The sequence below is a fragment of the Oncorhynchus kisutch genome, linkage group LG1 (assembly GCF_002021735.2).
Source record: "Oncorhynchus kisutch isolate 150728-3 linkage group LG1, Okis_V2, whole genome shotgun sequence".
Classification (NCBI taxonomy): domain Eukaryota; kingdom Metazoa; phylum Chordata; class Actinopteri; order Salmoniformes; family Salmonidae; genus Oncorhynchus; species Oncorhynchus kisutch.
Genome location: NC_034174.2, coordinates 37,289,754 through 37,308,738, shown reverse-complemented (window position 1 = coordinate 37,308,738; position 18,985 = coordinate 37,289,754). Strand labels below are relative to the sequence as shown.

Genomic DNA, 18,985 nt, shown 5'->3' with positions numbered 1-18,985 from the left:
ATTTCCTCGTTTGGTCTTGCCGAAATGAAAGGAAATAGGAATTATCCAAAATTACAAGGATCGACTCAAATAACGTTGATGGATATGGCCACTTCTGTTTGAAAAATAGTGTGCTTGCTGCAGTTATAATAGTTTAATGTATACCACACGGAGTAATATGGCATTTTAATCAGTTTGCAGAATAATTTTGGTTACATTTTGAACCCCACTAATAGGTTTGTAGGACTTGAGGACTAGTTTCTGTACCACAGGAGATTGATCTCGTAAGGTGCAAAAAGTGTTTGACTGCCACGATGCACACTGATTGTATTACCATCTTTATTTTTTCAAAGGAATTTTCATTTTGGCAAAGTTAAGGGACAATATATGCACAACTGTAATGCGTTAAAAAATCTGCTGCAATAAAACAAAATACACAAATGTAAAACACATCAAAGCAGTATAGTAACACAAGGGCAAGTAAAATGTTTTAAAAGTTTAAACAAAAAGATATGTAACAAAATGGAATGGAGCATAACAAACACTATGACAATGAAATGGCAGATAAATAGTTTGAAAGGAATGACTGTTAACACTCCATTTAACACATTTGAACCCCACTGGTCAGTATCTGTAATCTGTATTATCAGAGTGACTTTGGCTATTGGGTGCATTTCACATGGATAATATATGGATGACAGTACTGTATATATCATTGTTATATACTATAGTGGTAGTCTCTGTTTAATAACATAAGGCAAAGTAAGGTAACATAAAAGCAATGCTCTTTTAGTAAGGGAGGTTCCTGACTAGACACTGAGTAAAGGCGTGTGGGTTAAGGTGTATTGTGTATCTGACTACATGAGACTGAATATGCAAGGACCCATACTGTATCTAAGCCCATAATACTGTACATTCAATCTTACATATTCCTCATTATCCTTCTATTAATATTAACATGCTTAACAACCCACAACAAATAACATTCCATAATATATTATGGAATTCCCTGATATATCTTCCAAATCATGTTTGTTACTTTGGTATTATCAAATACCGAACTGATACTGTATCCTGACAACGCATTTTGCTGGTCCCTATTCACTTCCTGTTTAAGGAAAGAGTTTCTTTACCTTGATAACATGAACTCCTTCCTCACTGACAAGATAAATGCATATAACTATCATTCATTAGTACATTAACCTTCAACGTACATAACCTTAAAATGATCTTCAAATAACCCTAACAAATTGGTAATATACATTTAAAAAGTAACTTTCATAAGCAGGTATAACCCTCATCAGTTCTTAAAGTATGCAGGTATAACCCTTAACCTTCTTAAAGTGTGTAACATCAGTAAGTATATACACATTTTGACCTTCATAACTATTACATCATAACACTTAATACTAGGTATAAACTTCAGATTAAACTGTCTAATACTGACTTTCTGGTCCAATCCAGATTGTCTGACGTATTGAATTGCCCTGTCTTTGGTGATAATATTGATATGTGAATATATAGAGATAGACATTAACAGGCAGACAAGTGACGAGAGGTGAAAGGACAGAGCAGGCTGCAGCAGCGGTAAAGGTAGGTGGGGGAAGGCATCAGCGTGAGTTAGGCTGTACAGGTTCACTTTAAACCTGTGGTATAACAGCTATGACAGCTGCAGACAGATCCACTATTCAGCCTCCTCTTTCAAGTCAAACCTGTGGGAGGGTTAAAGTAAAGTAAAAGTGGTTTAATTAATTAACCCATCATTTTGTATGGCTACCACTCCAACGAGAAGACGCACACATAATAACAGCATCAAGGTCAGTGTATTATGGCTAAATTGTCAGTCAACCAACCTTCGTTAGCGCAATCAATCAATTCGTTAATTGCTACCTGTTTTATGGCTACTACTCACCATTCTGTGACACCAGAGGCCAGGTCAATCTGAGCCAGCTCTATGTGCAACTGAAAGAAGAAGTTTGATAAGAACAAATATTACTATACACAGCATTCAAAACAAGTTCCATTTGCATAATACTAACATGATATTGCATGGGTGGAACAGAAGTATGAGCCATAATTTGCACCAGGTGAGAAAGAAAAAAAACAATGTTCAGACACCCATGGTTACTCCAAAGCTACCCAGCTGATACAGTTTAGTATGATGAGTAAAATATAGCCATAAAAGAAGATGCTGTAATCCAAGCCCAGGCTGACCTGTCCAATGATATCGCTGCTCCTGAAGGACGCTGAGCTGTTCTTCACCGACACACTCAGACGCCTACGCCTGGCCTCCTCCACAGACAGATCAAATTCAAACCTACACAGAGGGGGCAGGGACAATACTTTTACACTCTGCCGCCATTTAACACAGATAGGTTCAAATGGCTCAGTTGGCAGTGAGACACACACACATAACATCTCACACCTCTCGTTATATTCTGGGTTCAGGTCTCTCTTCTTGACGCTTGTCTTCTTCTTGGTGGCCTTGGTTTTGTCTGGCAGCAGCATGAGGGAGATGTAGGTGTCTAGGCCATCCTTACTGGAGGACTCCAGATCCCTATATAGAAACACACAACATATAACATGATCCATGGCCTTAAAAACCAGTGTGGTCAAATGGTAAAGTAAGAGAAAGAGGTACAGTATGAAGAATTTGTTGAAAATATATAATAGGGATATCATTTCATGAATGGACCCTTTCTTTAGCAGTGAGTTCAAAGCTAGGCTATATGTAGGGGGCAGTCGTGTTTGCAGACCATCATGTGACCTGACAATGTGCACAAACTCTGTGCTCTTGCTATATGAAAAGAGTTGAGTTGATGCAGACACTCAGATGCAGACCTGCAGGCATGGACTGCAATGGTGAGTTTCTTCTCCTTTGAGGCATAGGAAAGAGACAGCTTCACCTGCCCACAGTTTCCTGCAGCACACGGCAGTGTCCCTTGACCTATCAGCTCCACCATTTTAGAGTCCAGAATCTGTTGAAAGATACACTTTGTAAGTAATAATTTCAACAGTAACAATATGTGTGTGTGTGTGTGTGTGTGTGTGTGTGTGTGTGTGTGTGTGTGTGTGTGTGTGTGTGTGTGTGTGTGTTTTTCACCTTAAGCTCAGCCCTCAGTAGAATCTGACTGTCAGGTGAGGCCCCATCCAGGTGCAGCCACTGATCCAGGACCAGATCTGGTTCTGACAGCAGCTCTCTGATTGGTACCACCAGAGAACCCATCGCCTGATCCCAAGCACTGGAGAGCTACATGTAGAGATAGAGAGAGATGGAATCACCCTTAAGTGACTGACCTGCTGCTGACCTGAACAAAATGTCCACATTAATGGACAATAAAGAAATTGTATATTGTTGTAAATGAGTAATGCAAGAGAAAGCAATGTGCTTGCAATGACACTCAAACAAACACTCACCTTCACTATGAGCATCTCTTCTTTGGGGTCACGAACCAGGAAGTAGAAAGCCTCGTCCCACTGGGGGGAGTGGGTGCGATCACACACCTTAAGAGAGATAGGGAAAAGAGAGGTTAGTTGGTCAATCTAAGACAAATTACAAGCGTGATATTGTAAGCTGAGTCTCACCTTGGTTCTGTAGGTTGTCTTCCCCAGAGCTAGCTCAGCTCCAGCCTTTGGCTCCTTCCCACTCTTCTTTAACTAGAAACACAGATAAAGGTCACTCTAGGTCAATTAGTGACATAACTGATAATGGAAAAAAATTGATAATGTAAGACTATTATGGTGAGATAATGTATCAGCAATGAAACAACACAAGAGAAAATAACCAAGTGAAGCATCACAGTTTATCACAAACATCAGATGACAGTAGGCCATCAAGATCATGGCAACATGACAACAGAATCCCATCAGAGGTAAAAGGTCAAAGGTGACTCACAGGCAGTGAGTGGGCTCTGTCCATATAGACAAAGAGCAGAGCAGTAGAGGGAACAGCCTTGTTCTGGTAGGACTGGAGAGACTGCAGCTGCAGCACCTGGAGGTTGGGGAGGAAAGAGTTACATTGAGACATCTCGTGATACTAATGCTGTGCTCTGTTATGCCACATAGCAGGAGTTATGAAATGTGAATCAACTGCCTTCTGCAAATAGAAAGACTTTCTTGGAGTGACTGATAGGACGGGGAGGAAGGAGATTGCTGAACTGAAATCATAGTGAAAGAGATAGGAGTTGAGAGAGACAGAAGAAACTGAGAAAGGAGTTGGGCTGACCTGATCCAGTCTGTCTGGTTGTGATACTGTAGGTACCCACTCCAGTACCAGATGTACACGACCTGACTTCACTTCATTCAGAGTGTACCACTGGAACACAGAAATATATGCTTTAGACTGTGTACAATTCTGGCACAATCAGTAGAGGTAGAATGTAAAGCTAGACTGTGACAACAGTAATAACCTCACAATCAAAACTTATATTACAAGTGATAAAAGGGCCACATGACAAAGGAATTAAATCAATTCCAAACTCTGCCCTGACTTCCTGTATAAAGACTCTTGACTCACCTGGTCTGTGTACTGGGACCTGATGACATCACTCAGCCTGATCATGAACCTGCACACAAAAAAAACGAAAAAGTTTTGGCAACTTTTTGGCATTAGATTCTTGTGACTTTTTATATAGATCTGTTTGATACGTAATAGTAGAAAAGTAGAAAACTTTGCAAAGCCGTCTACCATAAGGCCAAAGTGTATAAAGACAGTACCTCTTATCTTGTGTGCATCCCAAATAGCACTCTGTTTCCTCACTTGGTGTACTATTTTTGACCAGGGCTCATAGGGCTCTGGTCAAAAGTAGTGGACTATAAAGGGAATAGGGTGCCATTTGGGACGTATCCCTTGAGTATCAATAACAGGTTACTGATTAAACAGTGTATGGTTGTCCAGTTAGAACACACCTGCCCAGGAAGTCATCAGAGTCCATGTCTTTATCATACAGCTCTACCTGGATCTCCTCTCTAGCCTGGGGGGTCAGCACAGTCTGAGAAACACACATCAGGGAAAATCAATAACAACAAAACTAAACACAAATAATACTATTACTTGATAATAAGGAAGAAAATGTACAATGGTCACAAACTTCTAGTGGTCTCAGATACATTTCTACGACAAAACCCTTCATAATGATCCACGAGTGGAGACACTGCAGCTCACACAAACGATCTCTACTCTAAACTCTAAAATGTATAGCTTTTACTTTTTAAGGCACCACACAATACATTTTACTGCTCATTTAAATGTGCACAATGTCCAACACCCTGTCCTAGAGAGATGAGCTTTCCTAAAAACTCCAACTCCCTCCATACCTCATACATCTCGTTCCAGATAGGGTTGAGGTTCTCCTTGATCACATGACTCTTAAACTTGACCCCTCCGATGTGGATCTTGACGTAGGGGTCACTCTTGCCCTTCTTCAGGCCCCCCATCAGTTTATCCATGGCAACCAGATCCTTGGCCTCCAATAGGTGGATTCTCATCACCCCCTACAGGACAAACAACATAACCCCAGTGACACTCAAGCACGTTTGGAAGGCATCCTAGTATTCTCAAAATATGAAATATTATAGTCTTTTTGATACATTTTTGGTTTAATCCTTTACATTTTGGTTCAAACTATTGATCTAAGCAATATATTTGTGTTGTCCCTTCAGTGAAGCACCCACCTCTGTGCCAAAGCTGGGGTTAGGTGTTGTGTGAGGAGGGCGGGTTTCAAGGACGACATCAGGCATGGCCTCAGCTTTCTCAGGTACAGACACAGAGGGAAGGCTAAACACTGTAGCTCTGGCAATGTCTTCTATACCAGACCTGAGTATACACACACAGGAACACAAACACACACACAGCATGTTTATAGTTGCTTCACCACACTGAAGATTGTCTATGCAGAGTCAGAGTACATGAAAAGCTCTCTGCATGCGTTGTTGAATGGAGCTCACCCTGCTGTTGGCCTCTGCCAGGGTTCTTGCTCCTCAGTGTCTGCTGTGACTGACTGTTGGGTGATGGTGATAGGTTCCTCCACCTCACTGTCTTCTGGCTCCTCCATCTGTCAGTCAAAAACACACGTCAATACTTTCACCTGCAGCTATAAAGTTGTAGTCGGTCATGCAATTCATATCAAAATCAATCAGAATCTGTCTTGTTAATACATAAACTCTTGGTTTCAATAAAAACACATCCACAGAATGCATCTTGAAACCCATATACAGTCATCCACATCCAGGATCTCACCTCAGTATCAAAGCTGGGATCAGGGCTGGTGTGTGTGGGGAGTGTCTCAGGAGGGCTGGGGTCTTCTTTGGCAGCCTCAAAGACCTCTTCTTCTTCCGGTTCTGAGACAGCGGGTTGGCTGGAGACTGCAACAGACCTGAGAATACACACAAAGAGACACACATGTTGAAGAGTTTTATAATTTACATACACTTTATTAGAGTTGTCACGGTACCAGTATCACAAACATACGATACCTGATTTTCCGTGGCAAAAAGGAAAACACAAAGCAGATTCAACTCTTTGGTCCTTTAAAAAACCTGCTGTATGTAATATATTGTGTGCAATAAAAAAACATGTCATTCTGGGGGACAACATTGTCACGACTCCTACCGAAGGTGGCTCTCCTTCCTGATCGGGTGGCGCTCGGCGGTCGTCGTCACCGGCCTACTAGCTGCAACTGATCCCTTTTCCCCTTTCTGTTTATTGGTTTCACCAGTTTGTGTTTTAGGCTGATTAGTCGGGTTTTATTTACCAGTAGGCCCGCCTGCTCTTTGTGCGGGATTGTTTTGTGTAACTTGTGTGCACGTCTATGGGTTACGTGTTTCCCATTTCGTGGGTTTTGCTGGACTGTTTAAGTCCCCGTGTTTGGGGCATTTGTTTTGTTGTTTTGTGTTTCGTGGGGTTGGCTTATGTTCGCCGTTTTGTGCATTAAATATAGCACTACCCTGAACTCTCTGCTTCCTGCGCCTGACTTCTCACCCACTACACCCAGTACGTTACAAACATGAGGCTGCTTGTTTCCAACATTAGGACTGTTTTCTTCAGGAAATGTTGTCCGCATCATGTTTTGTCCCTTGCCACGTGAAAACCCTACACTGCACACATTTGCATTTGCAATCAACTTATAATTACAATTCAACAATTTGAATACTGGGAGGGGCCAAGACAAAACTCACTCCTCAGATGGCACCTCATTGTGTTGTTCCTCCTCATTGGTCGCAGTAACTTGCTCCTCATTGTATCTCCCAAGAGTAATAGTTTCTGGACCTTGTGGTAGCCCAACACCCTCAGTCATCTTTGAGTTCAGGATCTGTGAACAAAAACATGCAGCTAATTACTTACCAATAGCTTTAAGATTAGACTGCTAGGTACAGGAAAAGTACATAACATGTCCCATGTGGCTCTGTTGGTAGAGCATGGCACTTGCAACGCCAGGGTTATGGGTTTAATTCCCACGGGGGCCAAAAATATATGCACTCACTAGTGTAAGTCGCTCTGGATAAGAGCGTCTGCTAAATTACATAAATGCACTTTGTGTACTATATGGCACATTTTGTTCCTCACATTGATAGTTGATGTTTGTGAGTGCGAGTATGAGTGTGCGTGTCTCACCTTGAGTTCAGCCCTCAGTAGAATCTGACTGTCAGGTGAGGCTCCATCCAGACTCAGCCACTGATCCAGGACCAGATCTGGTTTTGACAGCAGTTCTCTGATTGGTACCACCAGAGAACCTATCGCCTGATCCCAAGCACTGGAGAGCTAGAGAAATATAAATACAGAGTGAATTAGAAAGGAAAAGAGAAAAGGGTAGAATGGGAGATTTGTATGGATGAATTGCATTTAACAGTGACTGTGCAAGCTGTTTACAGTGGGGTTATGGTTCGGTTTTGTCTTGGTACAGCGGGGCAATTAAATGCCATTCACAATGTTCCCAGGATTGACTGTTGTGACAGGATTGTTACGTTGGGCATTATGGGAGGTGGAAATTTACCAGACGTAAATACCAGTTGGACGCATTCATGTGATTTGAACAATTGTCTAACTGCCAACAAGCTACGTCAACTATAAACTAAGAGTACAGCTATTAGGCTTGAAAACAAATTATAAAGTAAAAAATACACAATAGTAGATGGCTTTTTATTAATAATATTTTGTTGTTGCATTTAACTCCTGAAAATGCTGATATATAGAGGCATTTCCTTAGTAGGTACCATCAGAGGTCACCATGTGGGACAAGTGGGTGCTCAGAACTATAGATGAGTTTCCCACTAAATTAGAAGTTGGAGGGCCATTCAAGAGGATTTTTCCCAGTCGTATGTGGTAAAATTCCACTTCCTACTTGGTTACGAACACACCAAGACACTGCCTCATTTAGTGCCAGATGCGCACTTGTGACTCTCGTTAACGGGGCGTGTCTGTAGCACAGTACATCTCCCACTCTGGCGTAATTTGATAGGCTGTCACTGTGAAGTAAGCGCAATACAGGGTGCATTGGCCAATTCATTGAAAACTTCGGCTTTGGCTTGCTTATATAGAGCGGGTACTACCTGTTTGCTGAAATGGGTGCAAGAGGGAAGTTCGTAACGTGGCTCGAGCACTTTCATTTTCCATTGGTTTTGTCTTGTCTTCCATCACACCTGGTTCCAATTCCATCAATTACATGTTGTGTATTTAACCCTCTGTTCCCCCTCATGTCCATGTCGGTAATTGTTTTCTTGTAGTGCTTATGCACGGTATGCTGGTATTCACCGGGTTTTGTTTGACCCATTTATTGTATTGTTCTGTTGACGTGGTTTATGGATATTAAACGAAACCAAATCAGTTTTCGCTCTCCTGCGCCTGACTTCTCTTCCGCCAGTACGCACCTCACTACAGGGTGCTATAAACCAAATACTGTAAAAAATATATAAACATAGCCTACCTATCGCTCTTGTAATTTCTTTGGCCAGGTCAGAATCAGCTGCCAAGGGCTGCTTGAATGCAGATGGGAGACAATTGCCTTGCCACCTTGCTCCGGTATACTCTGGTGATCTCAGTGTAAATGTGTCAACATATTTGAGTTGTTGGCAGCTATTCTCGTTGAGCGTGGCGACATACTGTTAATCTTTTATCCACAACTCTCTGTCCATCGTCGTTGTAATCTACTGAGAATCCAAAATGTTCCCAACCTGGAGATTTAAATGATGGAGGACCCTCCAATTCTGGTTAATCGATCCCACCACTCGCCATCATACAGAACTAGTTCCCGGCTGCGCTTCACAAAAGGACAATTTGAAATGCGGCCATTAAGATTTTAATTTTGATTACAACGTGTACATAAGCTCTAGTTATTTTAACGGAATAGCCTGAAATGTTTTATCAGCTCAGATTTACTCAAGAGGCATAGGCCTACAACGCAAAGTATATAGGTTTAGTGTTTTTATTTTGCCAATATATTTTTATTTATTTATTCCTTCGGGTTCACAATGCAGACCGAACTAAGGTCCCTTTACCGAACGGTTCGGTACGAATATGTGTACCGTTACACCCCTAGTGAGTGACATTATGTTTAAATTAAACATTATCCATGTTAAGCAACTCCATCCTGAAGCAGACTGAACTCTCACCTTCACTATGAGTATCTCCTCTCTGGGGTCACGAACCAGGAAGTAGAAAGCCTCATCCCACTGGGGGGAATTGGTGCGATCGCACACCTTCAGAGAGACAAATAAGTTCACATTCAAGGCAGATCCTGTTACAAATCAAACATCTCAGCTCTACGTGTACTGTATCTCACCTTGGTTCTGTAGGTTGTCTTCCCCAGAACTAGCTCAGCTCCAGCCTTTGGCTCCTTCCCACTCTTCTTAAACTACAAAAAACATAGAGATCAAACAATACAAAAGTCATAACAAAAAATTATGTTGAGACACGAGACAAAATAAAAAAGCAACATCTGTGCTTAACCCATATTACAGCTGTAAAAGACAACAGACCCAATGACAACAAACCAATGCCAGGGTTCATAAGCTCAAAGTGGCTTAGTGTCTGAGGTGACTCACAGGCAGTGAGTGGGCTCTATCCATGTAGACGAACAGCAAAGCAGTAGAGGGAACAGCCTTGTTCTGGTAGGACTGGAGAGACTGCAGCTGCAGCACCTGGAACATGAGGAGGTTAGAGTTAAATCACATCAAAACAGGTGGTTAAAAGGTTAAAAACTAGTAATAGAATGAGAGATAGGGCAAAAGAAGAAGGGGAAAAAAGCAAAATGTGTAGAGACAGAGAGGAGAGAAATAGAACTGACCCGATCCAGTCTGTCTGGTTCTGATACTGTAGGTACCCACTCCAGTACCAGGTGAACACGACCTGACTTCACATCATTCAGAGTGTACCACTGGAACAGACACAAATCACACATCAGATAGAGTGTTCTGAAACTAAAAGTAATGGAATATGAAGATGAGTGTTCCAATGTAAGAGAGTACAGACATGATTTAGTACAAGAGAAGAGGGAGACATGTAAACCTTACCTGGTCTGTATACTGGGAGTGTATGATGTCTCTCATACTGATGTTACACCTGTACAGAAAATGGAGCATCATTGTAGTCCAAAGTAAAACTAAACACTTATAGGGAACTACAAAGGATGCTTCAAACCAAGACAACAACAGGGTAACAAAACATTACAGGACATCGGCTGAGTACCAGACCAGCGCCCTATGGCCTCTGGTCAAAAGTTATGTACTCTATAGGGAATAGAGTGTCATTTGGGACACAAAAGCAGTTTCTCACCTGCCCAGGAAGTCATCCTTGTCCATGTCTTTATCATACAGCTCTACCTGGACCTCCTGACCTGCCTGTGGTGTCATCACAGTCTGGGAACAAACATCACAATGATGTTAAAACCATAGGGAGGAATCACACATATAGAGCACAACGGACAGTGATAGACAAAATGTAAAATACTTTATACTAATATTTTTACAGTAAAGTGTACAAAGTACGCATTTCCACTATTTTCACTCATCAGAGAGGAATATATTTCATGAGAGGAATATATTTCATATATTTATAGTTCCCAATTGGAGGCAGCTGATGATCGTTACCTCTAATTGGGGATCATAACAGTGTGTCCTTTTTCCCACCTACGATGTGGGATATTGTTTTGTATGAGTGCCTATGTGTGCTACGTATTTCACAATCGTTATAGCTGTGTTGTTTTGGAAGTTTCACTATCATTAAAATGTGGAACTATACTCACGCTGCGCCTTGGTCAAATTATTCATACGACGGTCGTGACAGAATATCCCACCACTACAGGACCAAGCAGCATGCCCAGGAGTTAAAGGAGAGTTGGTCATGGGAAGAGATACTAGGTGGATGCGAGTCACCGAGGAATAAAGGAGGACAGCAACGACGCCGGGGTCCGCGGCCACAAACAGCCCAAGGGCAACCCCAAGTTTTTTTTTGGGGGGGGGGGCCACAAGGGGTGGTCGGCCAAGGAGAGAGCCAGAGACCATCTGGGAGTCGATGGAGCAGTTTGAGGAGGGATATCGGAGAGATGTTGGCAAGGAGTATGCTGCAGCGCAGGCGTTTTGAGGAGTGTGTCATCAACCTGCAACCTGTGCTGGCTCCACGGACCAGGCCTCCAGTCCGCCTCCGCAGCCCGGTGCAACCTGTGCCAGCTCCAGGCCTCCAGTGCGCCTTCCCAGCCCGGTACGTCCTGTGCCGGCTCCCTAAACTCGCCCTGAGGAGTGTGTCATCAGTCCGGTGAAACCTGTGCCGGCTTCACGCACCAGGCCTCCAGTGCGCCTCCACAGCCCGGTACGTCCTATGCTTGCTCCCCACACTCGCCATGAAGAGCGTGTCATCAGTCCGGTGCAACCTGTGCCGGCTCCACGCACCAGGCCTCCAGTGCGCCTCCCCAGCCCGGTACGTCCTCTGCCGACTCCCTGCACTCGTCCAGCAGTGCGTGTTTAAAGTCCGGAGTCTCTAGCGACGGTCTACAGCCCGGAACCTCTAGCGATGGTTCACGGTCCGGAACTTCCAGCGACGGTTCATGGTCCGGAGCTTCCAGCGACGGTTCACGCCCCGGAGCTTCTATAGCGACGGTTCATGCCCCGGAGCTTCTATAGCGACGGTTCACGCCCCGGAGCTTCTATAGTGACGGTTCACGCCCCGGAGCCACCATCGACGGCCCAGAGCCTCCAGCAACGATCCACGGTCTGGCGGGTGCTACGTCCCGCACCGGAGCCGTCACCGACGCTAGTTGCCCACCCTAACCCTCCCCATCTAGTTTCAGGTTTTGCGGTCGGAGTACGGGGGGGTACTGTCACACCCTGACCATAGAGAGCCCTCGGGGTTCTCCATGGTGTTTTAGGTCAGGTCGTGACTAGGGGAGTTTCTAGGTATTATATTTCTATGTTGGTGTGTGTATGGTTCCCAATTTTGAGTGCCTATGTGCGCTACGCATTTCACGATCGTTATATCTGTGTTGTTTATATCTGTGTTGTTTTCACTATCATTAAAATGTGGAACTCTACTCACGCTGCGCCTTGGTCTAATTATTCATACGACGGTCGTGACAGCTATACAGGTTGCTTAGGAGTTACTTGAAGCAAATATATTTTCTGTTCAGAGAACAGTCAAGGTAATTGGAAAAAACATGTAAAAAAAATAATAATTCACAGGAAATATTTTAACGTGACAAATGTTTTATTTTCAACCATTTCAATGATTTTGAGATTAAACTATGGGGGATTTTGTACAACATTTTCAGTATGACCATACTCTGAGGATAACTGCTACAAACGACCACACATTACTTAGGTGATGGGTTTGGATTTCTGAGCTTTAACTATTGTTAATCATTAGTTATAATAGAGACATGAGGGGTGCAATTAAGCTTGGGAGGGGCTGAGTGCAGGGAAAACGGTCACATGTGGCAGTACTGATAAGGGGGAAGAGAGCTGTGGATAAGGGGGTCTAGGTCAGGTCACGTTAAGGGAAAAGGAACCGTTTATTGCCCATATCACTTGGGAATAGTTTAAATGAATGAAATACCCTAACCTTAAGCTATGTTCAGTGTTAGCAGACATTGTAATAATGATACAAGTCACAGAGGATTTTCTTCTGAATAACTGGTCAGGGCATAGCACTTTCCATTCAGCTTCAGGCAACGTTGATGTAAGGCTCTATCCCACGTGTGGTGACTACTTCTATCCGTCACGCCCATTGTAGCTTATATCAATGTAATTACACCCAACACAATGTTGAAAAACAGAATGCTTCCCACCACTAGATCACATAACTAGACGTGAGATTGACACGACCATAATAATCATCATGAAACGGACTTGGAAGTTCCATAAGTATAAACCAACAAAATGCATTCTTTTTTACATTAACCTGTTTAACTGCATTGATATGGCTTAATTGAGCTTAGTCCAGACTCGTTATAGTTGAAAATACCATGAAGGTACACAAGGGGAATTTAAACAAAACAGATTTTTTTTTGCAGGTCTTTTGTTTCCCCACATTTGAATTAATTTCCCATCAAGAAAATGTATCCCCATTCCCAAATCAAATACCTTCATCGATACCACAAAAACCACAGACAAATACAGATTTTTACTCCAATCTGGCGACCCTCATAAAATCCGACATAGTACCAGTATCCCAAAGTATTAAGTGAAAACAAGCAGTGTAGAACACGACTGCCCAAAATCTATCATAGTCCTGACTCGTTGGTCCCCCAAAATGTTTTTTTCCTATCAATGAAGTCGCACAAAAATGTGTATTTTCCTACGAATAAAATCACACATTTTTTTCGTCTTTTCACATGAATTAAGCCACACAGAAACACACCAAATCTGCTGAAATACTTTTTGTACATATCACGAAATCTGCTGAAATACTTATTGTTTATATTTTTGCATGAATTGAGTGTGAGATTGTGTTGCTTGTAGGAAGCAGTAACTCCCCATGGCTGACCTATACTTCTCTATAACTGGGATAATACTCAACTGGGCTAAGAATATCAACAAATGTGCACACGCACGACTCTGCGCTCTGACCTGAAAAGTGCATTCACTCGCTGGTGATTGGTTGAAAGACCCCCGACAAAAATAATTCTACTCCGTTGCGCTCTGGCTCTGCCTACAACAAAATCACAGACTCATCAGATTAGGTTTTTTTTACATTGAAAAGGGGCTGATATAATGTTGATTTTATCACAGGAAAAACGTTGATATATATATTGAAACTAATGGGGCGAATTCAGTTAAATCTCTTGCGTCTCTGCACGTCATTGGCATATCTTCTGCGCGGCAGTCGTGCGCGGAGAGTGACGCGCACAGTTTAGAGGGAACATTGCTGTAGAGGTGTTTGAACTGTAAATGTAATTGAACTGACAGCAGAATATATATTTTTTTAAATGACTTTCGTTGATCCATGGATATTTGAATGAGGTAGGCTCTGTGGTCCCTATTTGAATAGATAGATCCTGGCTAGTCTCAAACGATCAGAACGTTTTGACCAATCAGAGGACTCGTGGGAGTGGCTGAGATCCATACAGGTCAGGTTTAGTGGGTGGAGCTTAAGTCATAGCAACCACGTGAGTTGATGGGTGATGTGTCATGCTTGAATGACAAAAGTAATGTCATACAGCCTTATTCTGGATTTTTTTTAAATGTCATCATCAATCTACACACTATACCCCATAATGACAAAGCTAAAAACTTTTTTTTTATTTTCAGTTTTTTTGCAAATGTATACATTTTTTAAAACAGAAATACCTTATTTACATAAGTATTCAGACCCTTTGCTATGGGACTTGAAATTGAGCTCATGTGCATCCTGTTTCCATTGATCATCCTTGAGATGATTCTACAACTTGATTGGAGTACACCTGGGATGCCATCCCCACCAACACACTTCCTAGAGCTGGCTGCCCTGCCAAAAGGCACCTAAAGGACTCTCAAATCATGAGAAACATGATTCTCTGGTCTGATGAAACCAAGATTTAACTCTTTTGCCTGAATGCCAAGTGTCACATCTGGAGGAAAACTGGCTCCATCCTTAAGGTGAAGCATGGTGGTGACATCATGCTGTGGGGATGTTTTTCAGCAGCAGAGACTGGGATACTAGTCAAGATCGAGGGAAAAAAAACGGAGCAAAGTACAGAGATATCCTTGATGAAAACCTGCTCCAGAGTGCTCAGAACCTCAGACTGTGGTGAAGGTTCACCTTCCAACAGGACAACGACCCTAAGCACACAGCCAAGACAATGCAGGAGTGGCTGCGGGACAAGTCTCTGAATACCCTTGAGTGGCCCAGCAAGAGTCCGGACTTGAACCCGATCTAACATCTCTGGAAAACTGAAATTAGCTGTGTATCGACGCTCCCCATCCAACCTGACAGAGCTTGAGAGGATCTGCAGAGAGGAATGGGAGAAACTCGCCAAATACAGGTGCGCCCAGCTTGTAGCATCATTCCCAAGAAGACTCAAGGCTGTAATCGCTGCCAAAGGTGCTTCAACAAAATACTGATTAAAGGGTCTGAATACTTATGTACATGTGATTTCAGTTACATTTTAAAATAAGGCTGTAACCTAACAAAATGTGGAAAAAGTCAAGAGGTCTGAATACTTTCCGAACGCACTGTATGGTAGAGACATGGGGTTTGGACTGTTGTTTTTCTTACTGAATTGAATGGGCATATTTGTGTAAACCTTTAATTAATTCATCCTTTTATGGGTGAACACCCTACTATGTGTTTATGATTAGACCGATGTAACACTACTCTAAGTATTATGTAATACTGTATAATATATTATGTACATAGAGCTGTACTGACAAAATACAAGTTCATGTGGGTTTACGGTTTAAAATGTATATAGACACAACACATTTTTCCTAAAAACTACAACTCCCTCCATACATACCTCATACATCTCATTCCAGATAGGGTTGAGGTTCTCCTTGATCACATGACTCTTAAACATGACCCCTCCGATGTTGATCTTGACGTAGGGGTCACTCTTGCCCTTCTTCAGGCCACCCATCAGGTTGTCCTTGGCGATAAGATTCTGGGCCTCCAGTAGGTGGATTCTCAGCAGCCCCTAAAAACAAACACTTGTAACAAGACTGCACAAATACAGCAGTATAGCATGACATACCTAATTCACACAGTACTGTATGTGGTACTATACTGTATACCTGGCATACTGTATCTCACCTCAGAGCCAAAGCTGGGATTAGGGTTGGTGTGTGTGGGGAGTGTTTCAGGAGGACTGGGTTCCTCAGTGAGCTCCACAGGTACTTTCCCAGAGACCATCTCAGTAGCTGTTACTCTCTTAGCCTTTTCTGGCTCTGGTGCTGGGATAGAGGGAAGGCTGGGGACTGGAGCACTGGGAGTGTCCACTGAACTAGACCTGAGCAGACTTGGTGGAATAAAATAGAAATTGGTTAATCATGTGTGTTTGTGTGTATGTGTGTATTAGTACACCCTCATTTGTTCTACCTCTTCTGCACTGTGTTTCTCTCCAGTCTCTGTTCAGCAGTAGAGGCGGCTTGAGCTCTGGATTGATCTGCCCTCTCCACATCAATCTCACACTTCTTGGGACACAGCAGCTGTAATAGAACAACACATTTAATAACACCACCATATAACCTTATTACAAAATATCATGCATTGAATTAACACACGTCTAAAGTGACTCCTACAGAGTAATCGAGTGTTTGTTAAGTGCAAGTATGTCTCACCTTGAGTTCAGCCCTCAGTAGAATCTGACTGTCTGGTGAGGCTCCATCCAGACTCAGCCACTGATCCAGGACCAGATCTGGTTCTGACAGCAGCTCTCTGATTGGTACCACCAGAGAACCAATAGGCAAGGTCCAACTGTGGGACAACTAGAGGAGAAGAGAAAATGGAAGATGGATGAATAACCTCGTAATTCTGTGAAGAGTATAGTACCCTTTTATAAAAACCCACATCTTTAAGATCTAAAAAATATATTTTAACATACACACTTACCTTCACTATGAGGAGCTCTTCTCTGGGGTCATGAACCAGGAAGTAAAAAGCCTCGTCCCACTGGGGTGAGATGGTGCGATCACACACCTTAATAGAGATAGAAAGGAGGCATGAGCAGTAATTCACTGTCACAGATCAAAATATCAAATCAAATTGTATTTGTCACATGCGCCATATACGTGAAATGCTTACTTTACAAGCCCTTAACCAACAATACAGTTCAAGGAATAGAGTTAAGAAAATATTTACTAAATAAAATGAAATAAAAAATAAAACAAAAAGTAATAATAAAATAACGAGGCTATATACAGGGGGTACCGGTACAGAGTCAATGTGGAGGCTATATACAGGGGGTACCGGTACAGAGTCAATGTGGAGGCTATATACAGGGGGTACCGGTACAGAGTCAATGTGGAGGCTATATACAGGGGGTACCGGTACAGAGTCAATGTGGAGGCTATATACAGGGGGTACCGGTACAGAGTCAATGTGCGGGGGTACAGTCTGCGGGGGTACAGGTTAGTCGAGGTGATTTGTACATCTAAGTAGAGGAAAAGTGATAATAAACCGTGAGTAGCAGCAGTGTAAAAACAAAAGGGGTCAATGTAAATAGTCTGGGTGGCCATTTGATTAATTGTTCAGCAGCCTTATGGCTTGGGGTAGAATACCATATTAATATTAACATGTTATTTTTAAGACACATTGAATGGTTTTACAGTGTCATATGTCCATTTTTAACAGGACACATTGAATGGGTTGTCTGTCTCACCGTAGTTTTATGGGAAGTCCCCCCCACAACAAGTTCAGCTCCCACTTTTGGCTCCTTCCCACTCTTCTTAAGCTGGAAACACGCCACAATAAATAAACATTCAAAACAAACACACTACACGTGCACAAAAGAGGCACCCAGGTTCATATGCAAAATATAATTAGCCCTCTAAACATAAACATCATTAACATTAGCCCTGCACACAAAATTATAAGACCCCCTCCAAACTGAGAAAGAGGTGCAAAGACTCACTGGCAGGCCGTCTGCCCTCTCCACAAACACAAAGAGTAGAGCCATAGAGGGAACCGCCTTGTTGTGGTAGGACTGCCTGGACTGGAACTGGAACACCTTGGGGACATTTACACAGGTCACTGGGTCTGTATGGCACTGTGTACAAGGATGCATTACTCTGATGGCAGTGTGTATAATGATTTTTATTTTATTTAACTAGGCAAGTCAGTTAAGAACAAATTCTTATTTACAATAACTGGCCTACCCCGGCCAAACCCGGTCCAACTGTGCGCCACCTTACTGGCCGGTTGTGATACAGCCTGGATTTGAACCAGGGTCTGTAGTGACGCCTCTAGCACCAAGACGCAGTGCCTTAGACCGCTGCGCCACTCGGGAACCCCATGACACGTTACACTACTGTTAAATATGGCCTATTATAAAGCTTATGTTTTGCAAAAGAGATTATCTTATCACAATACGATATCTCTAATAAAAGAGGAAGAAGGGCTGACCTGGTCCAGTATGCCTGGTTCTGATACTGTAGGTACCCACTCCAGTACCAGGTGAACACGACCTGACTTCACATCATTCAGAGTGTACCACTGGAACAGAGAGACAACAACTCAGTGCAGTCTACCACTGAAACAGGGAAACTAATGAGCTTTTACATAGAATGGCAACATATGCAGTGGTCTGTTTGTGTGAAGGAAAGTATGAAGTCATGTTAACTCTGATGCAGGCAGGCAGATCTCACCTGGTCAGTGTATTGAGAGGTGATGATATCCTTCAAACTAATCTTCAACCTGTACATAGGAATATCAGGTTAGAGCACAAACAACTGTACAAACAAACGGAAAATGGAGCAAAATCTAATCCGTGGGAGTTACATGTCCATGCCTGAGGGGGTGCCAAAGTCACCACACATAGAAATCTATCTAGTTCCCAGAGACTCCATTTGCATCCCAAATGACACCCTAAAGTAGTGCGCTATATAG

The 18,985-nt window shown here is 42.7% G+C and overlaps 1 protein-coding gene across 1 annotated transcript in view; it reads right to left on the bottom strand.

Moving 5' to 3' along the window:
- Positions 1 to 298: 298 nt before the first annotated feature.
- esyt1b (extended synaptotagmin-like protein 1b) overlaps positions 299 to 18,985 on the bottom strand; it is a 38,442-nt gene continuing 19,755 nt past the window's right edge. The window contains exons 20-52 of the mRNA XM_020488825.2: positions 18,745 to 18,793; positions 18,503 to 18,592; positions 18,012 to 18,107; positions 17,760 to 17,831; positions 16,991 to 17,077; positions 16,720 to 16,866; positions 16,478 to 16,587; positions 16,193 to 16,397; positions 15,900 to 16,076; positions 10,748 to 10,830; positions 10,486 to 10,534; positions 10,260 to 10,349; positions 10,018 to 10,113; positions 9,756 to 9,827; positions 9,586 to 9,672; positions 7,592 to 7,738; positions 7,156 to 7,289; positions 6,218 to 6,353; positions 5,926 to 6,032; positions 5,653 to 5,794; positions 5,296 to 5,472; positions 4,888 to 4,970; positions 4,496 to 4,544; positions 4,205 to 4,294; positions 3,875 to 3,970; positions 3,565 to 3,636; positions 3,397 to 3,483; positions 3,083 to 3,229; positions 2,821 to 2,957; positions 2,405 to 2,536; positions 2,194 to 2,296; positions 1,892 to 1,941; positions 299 to 1,691 (exon numbers count right to left, since the gene is read on the bottom strand). Of these exons, the coding sequence (XP_020344414.1) occupies positions 1,664 to 1,691; positions 1,892 to 1,941; positions 2,194 to 2,296; positions 2,405 to 2,536; positions 2,821 to 2,957; positions 3,083 to 3,229; positions 3,397 to 3,483; positions 3,565 to 3,636; positions 3,875 to 3,970; positions 4,205 to 4,294; positions 4,496 to 4,544; positions 4,888 to 4,970; positions 5,296 to 5,472; positions 5,653 to 5,794; positions 5,926 to 6,032; positions 6,218 to 6,353; positions 7,156 to 7,289; positions 7,592 to 7,738; positions 9,586 to 9,672; positions 9,756 to 9,827; positions 10,018 to 10,113; positions 10,260 to 10,349; positions 10,486 to 10,534; positions 10,748 to 10,830; positions 15,900 to 16,076; positions 16,193 to 16,397; positions 16,478 to 16,587; positions 16,720 to 16,866; positions 16,991 to 17,077; positions 17,760 to 17,831; positions 18,012 to 18,107; positions 18,503 to 18,592; positions 18,745 to 18,793 (3,427 nt within the window). The 3' untranslated portion in view covers positions 299 to 1,663. The remainder of the gene's footprint in view (positions 1,692 to 1,891; positions 1,942 to 2,193; positions 2,297 to 2,404; positions 2,537 to 2,820; positions 2,958 to 3,082; positions 3,230 to 3,396; positions 3,484 to 3,564; positions 3,637 to 3,874; positions 3,971 to 4,204; positions 4,295 to 4,495; positions 4,545 to 4,887; positions 4,971 to 5,295; positions 5,473 to 5,652; positions 5,795 to 5,925; positions 6,033 to 6,217; positions 6,354 to 7,155; positions 7,290 to 7,591; positions 7,739 to 9,585; positions 9,673 to 9,755; positions 9,828 to 10,017; positions 10,114 to 10,259; positions 10,350 to 10,485; positions 10,535 to 10,747; positions 10,831 to 15,899; positions 16,077 to 16,192; positions 16,398 to 16,477; positions 16,588 to 16,719; positions 16,867 to 16,990; positions 17,078 to 17,759; positions 17,832 to 18,011; positions 18,108 to 18,502; positions 18,593 to 18,744; positions 18,794 to 18,985) is intronic.